Source organism: Penicilliopsis zonata (assembly GCF_001890105.1).
Source record: "Penicilliopsis zonata CBS 506.65 unplaced genomic scaffold ASPZOscaffold_184, whole genome shotgun sequence".
Lineage (NCBI taxonomy): Eukaryota > Fungi > Ascomycota > Eurotiomycetes > Eurotiales > Aspergillaceae > Penicilliopsis > Penicilliopsis zonata.
This window is the reverse complement of record NW_019209080.1, coordinates 1-1,798: the sequence shown is the minus strand read 5'-3', so window position 1 is coordinate 1,798 and position 1,798 is coordinate 1. Positions and strand designations below refer to the sequence as shown.

Here is a 1,798-nt window from a genome sequence, read left to right as displayed (position 1 = left end):
TCTATAGTAATTACTATAAAACAAAAATAATAAAACTTTGTTATCTCCATTTTATTTTATTATAAAAAATTATATTATGTTATACACATCTAAAAGTAATTTTCAAAATCACCCATATCATTTAGTATCACCATCTCCATGACCCTTATTTACTAGTATTTCTTTATTTATACTAACTACTTCATCAGTATTGTTTTTCCACGGTTTCCAAGGTTTCCAATACTTAGTATTATTAGCTGTATTTAATGTAATGTACGTTATGGGTTTATGATTTAGAGATGTTATCTCAGAAGGTACTTATTTAGGTAATCATACAAACGCAGTACAAAAAGGATTAAATTTAGGTGTTGGTTTATTTATTATTTCAGAAGTATTCTTTTTCTTAGCAATCTTCTGAGCATTTTTCCATAGTGCTATTTCACCAAGTATAGAATTAGGTGCACAATGACCACCATTAGGTATACAAGGAGTTAATCCTTTTGAATTACCATTATTAAATACAATATTATTATTATCATCTGGTGTTACAATTACTTATGCACATCATTCATTAATACAAGGTAATAGAAAAGGAGCATTATATGGTACAGTTGCTACAATTATATTAGCAGTTATATTCACATTCTTTCAAGGTGTTGAATATACAGTATCTTCTTTCACTATCTCTGATAGTGTTTATGGATCATGTTTCTACTTTGGTACTGGATTCCACGGTTTACACGTTATAGTAGGAACAGCTTTCTTAGCTGTAGGATTATGACGTTTAGCTGCATATCACTTAACAGATCACCATCACCTTGGTTACGAAGCAGGAATTTTATACTGACACTTCGTTGATGTAGTTTGATTATTCTTATACATATCAGTTTACTACTGAGGTTATTAAATTTAATATAATGAAGTAATTTACATTAATGTATTAAACACTTCTATATTAATTTAAATAATAAAGAGACTTTAGTTTAATGGTAAAACATGTGACTTTTAATCATTATCATGTGGGTTCAAATCCCATAAGTCTTATTAATCTAATATAAATGACTATAAGTTAACGGTAGACTGCTTATTTACCACATAAGATGTGCTGATTCGAATTCAGCTAGTCATAAAATAATTTAGATTCTATATGATAAAGATCATATATCTAAATATATATATTTTCAATTAATTAATTAAATTGAATTAATATTATATAATATTAATTATGGCTATAAGTTAATGGTAGACTGTTTACCTTCCAAGTAAAGTGTGTCGATTCGAATTCGACTAGCCATAAAATAAAAATTAAAAAGGGTTAGTAACTTAATTGGCAAAGGGTTTTCTTGTCGAGAAAATAGATGCCGGATCGAAGCCGGTTTAACCCGTAATAAAGGAAAGGTCGCTATTAGGTAAGGCAAGATATTTGCTAAATATTGTGTATACTCACTTAGATGTTCGATTCATCTCTTTTCCGATAAAGAGTATAGTTTAATAGGTAAAACTGTAAGCTTCAACCTTATATTTCTTAGTTCAAATCTAAGTGCTCTTGAAACTATATCTTATAGTATTTATTATATTAGGATATACAATATAGGTTCTTTGATTTAATTGGTTAAAATACTTTCTTGATAAGAATGATTTCAGTGTTCGAACCACTGAAGAATCAAAATTGTATATAAAGATTTTTTTTTATACATAATAAGAGAGTTGGCTGAGTGGTTTAAGGCGACTAGCTTGAGTCTAGTTAAAGATAAAACTTTCATATGTTCGAATCATATACTCTCTGATATATAATAAAAATATATATAATAAAAAAAAA

General features: G+C 27.5%; 1 protein-coding gene, 3 non-coding genes and 1 pseudogene across 5 annotated transcripts; all 5 read left to right on the top strand.

Moving 5' to 3' along the window:
* Nucleotides 1–259: 259 nt before the first annotated feature.
* On the top strand, nt 260–760 carry ASPZODRAFT_155590 (hypothetical protein; the record flags this gene model as incomplete). The annotated part of the gene is made up of 2 exons (XM_022726230.1): nt 260–263; nt 459–760. The coding sequence occupies 2 exons, from the start codon at nt 260–262 to the stop codon at nt 758–760; spliced, it is 306 nt and encodes a 101-aa protein (XP_022576491.1).
* A 191-nt stretch (nt 761–951) lies between these two features.
* On the top strand, nt 952–1,023 carry ASPZODRAFT_t198. Its single transcript has one exon. It is a non-coding gene; the product is annotated as a tRNA-Lys (tRNA).
* Nucleotides 1,024–1,456: 433 nt separating this feature from the next.
* ASPZODRAFT_t199 lies at nt 1,457–1,528 on the top strand. Its single transcript has one exon. It is a non-coding gene; the product is annotated as a tRNA-Sec (tRNA).
* A 44-nt stretch (nt 1,529–1,572) lies between these two features.
* Nucleotides 1,573–1,645, top strand: ASPZODRAFT_t200. Its single transcript has one exon. It is a non-coding gene; the product is annotated as a tRNA-Ile (tRNA).
* A 35-nt stretch (nt 1,646–1,680) lies between these two features.
* On the top strand, nt 1,681–1,765 carry ASPZODRAFT_t201 (annotated as a pseudogene). The gene has a single exon. The product of its transcript is annotated as a tRNA-OTHER (tRNA).
* Nucleotides 1,766–1,798: the final 33 nt, after the last annotated feature.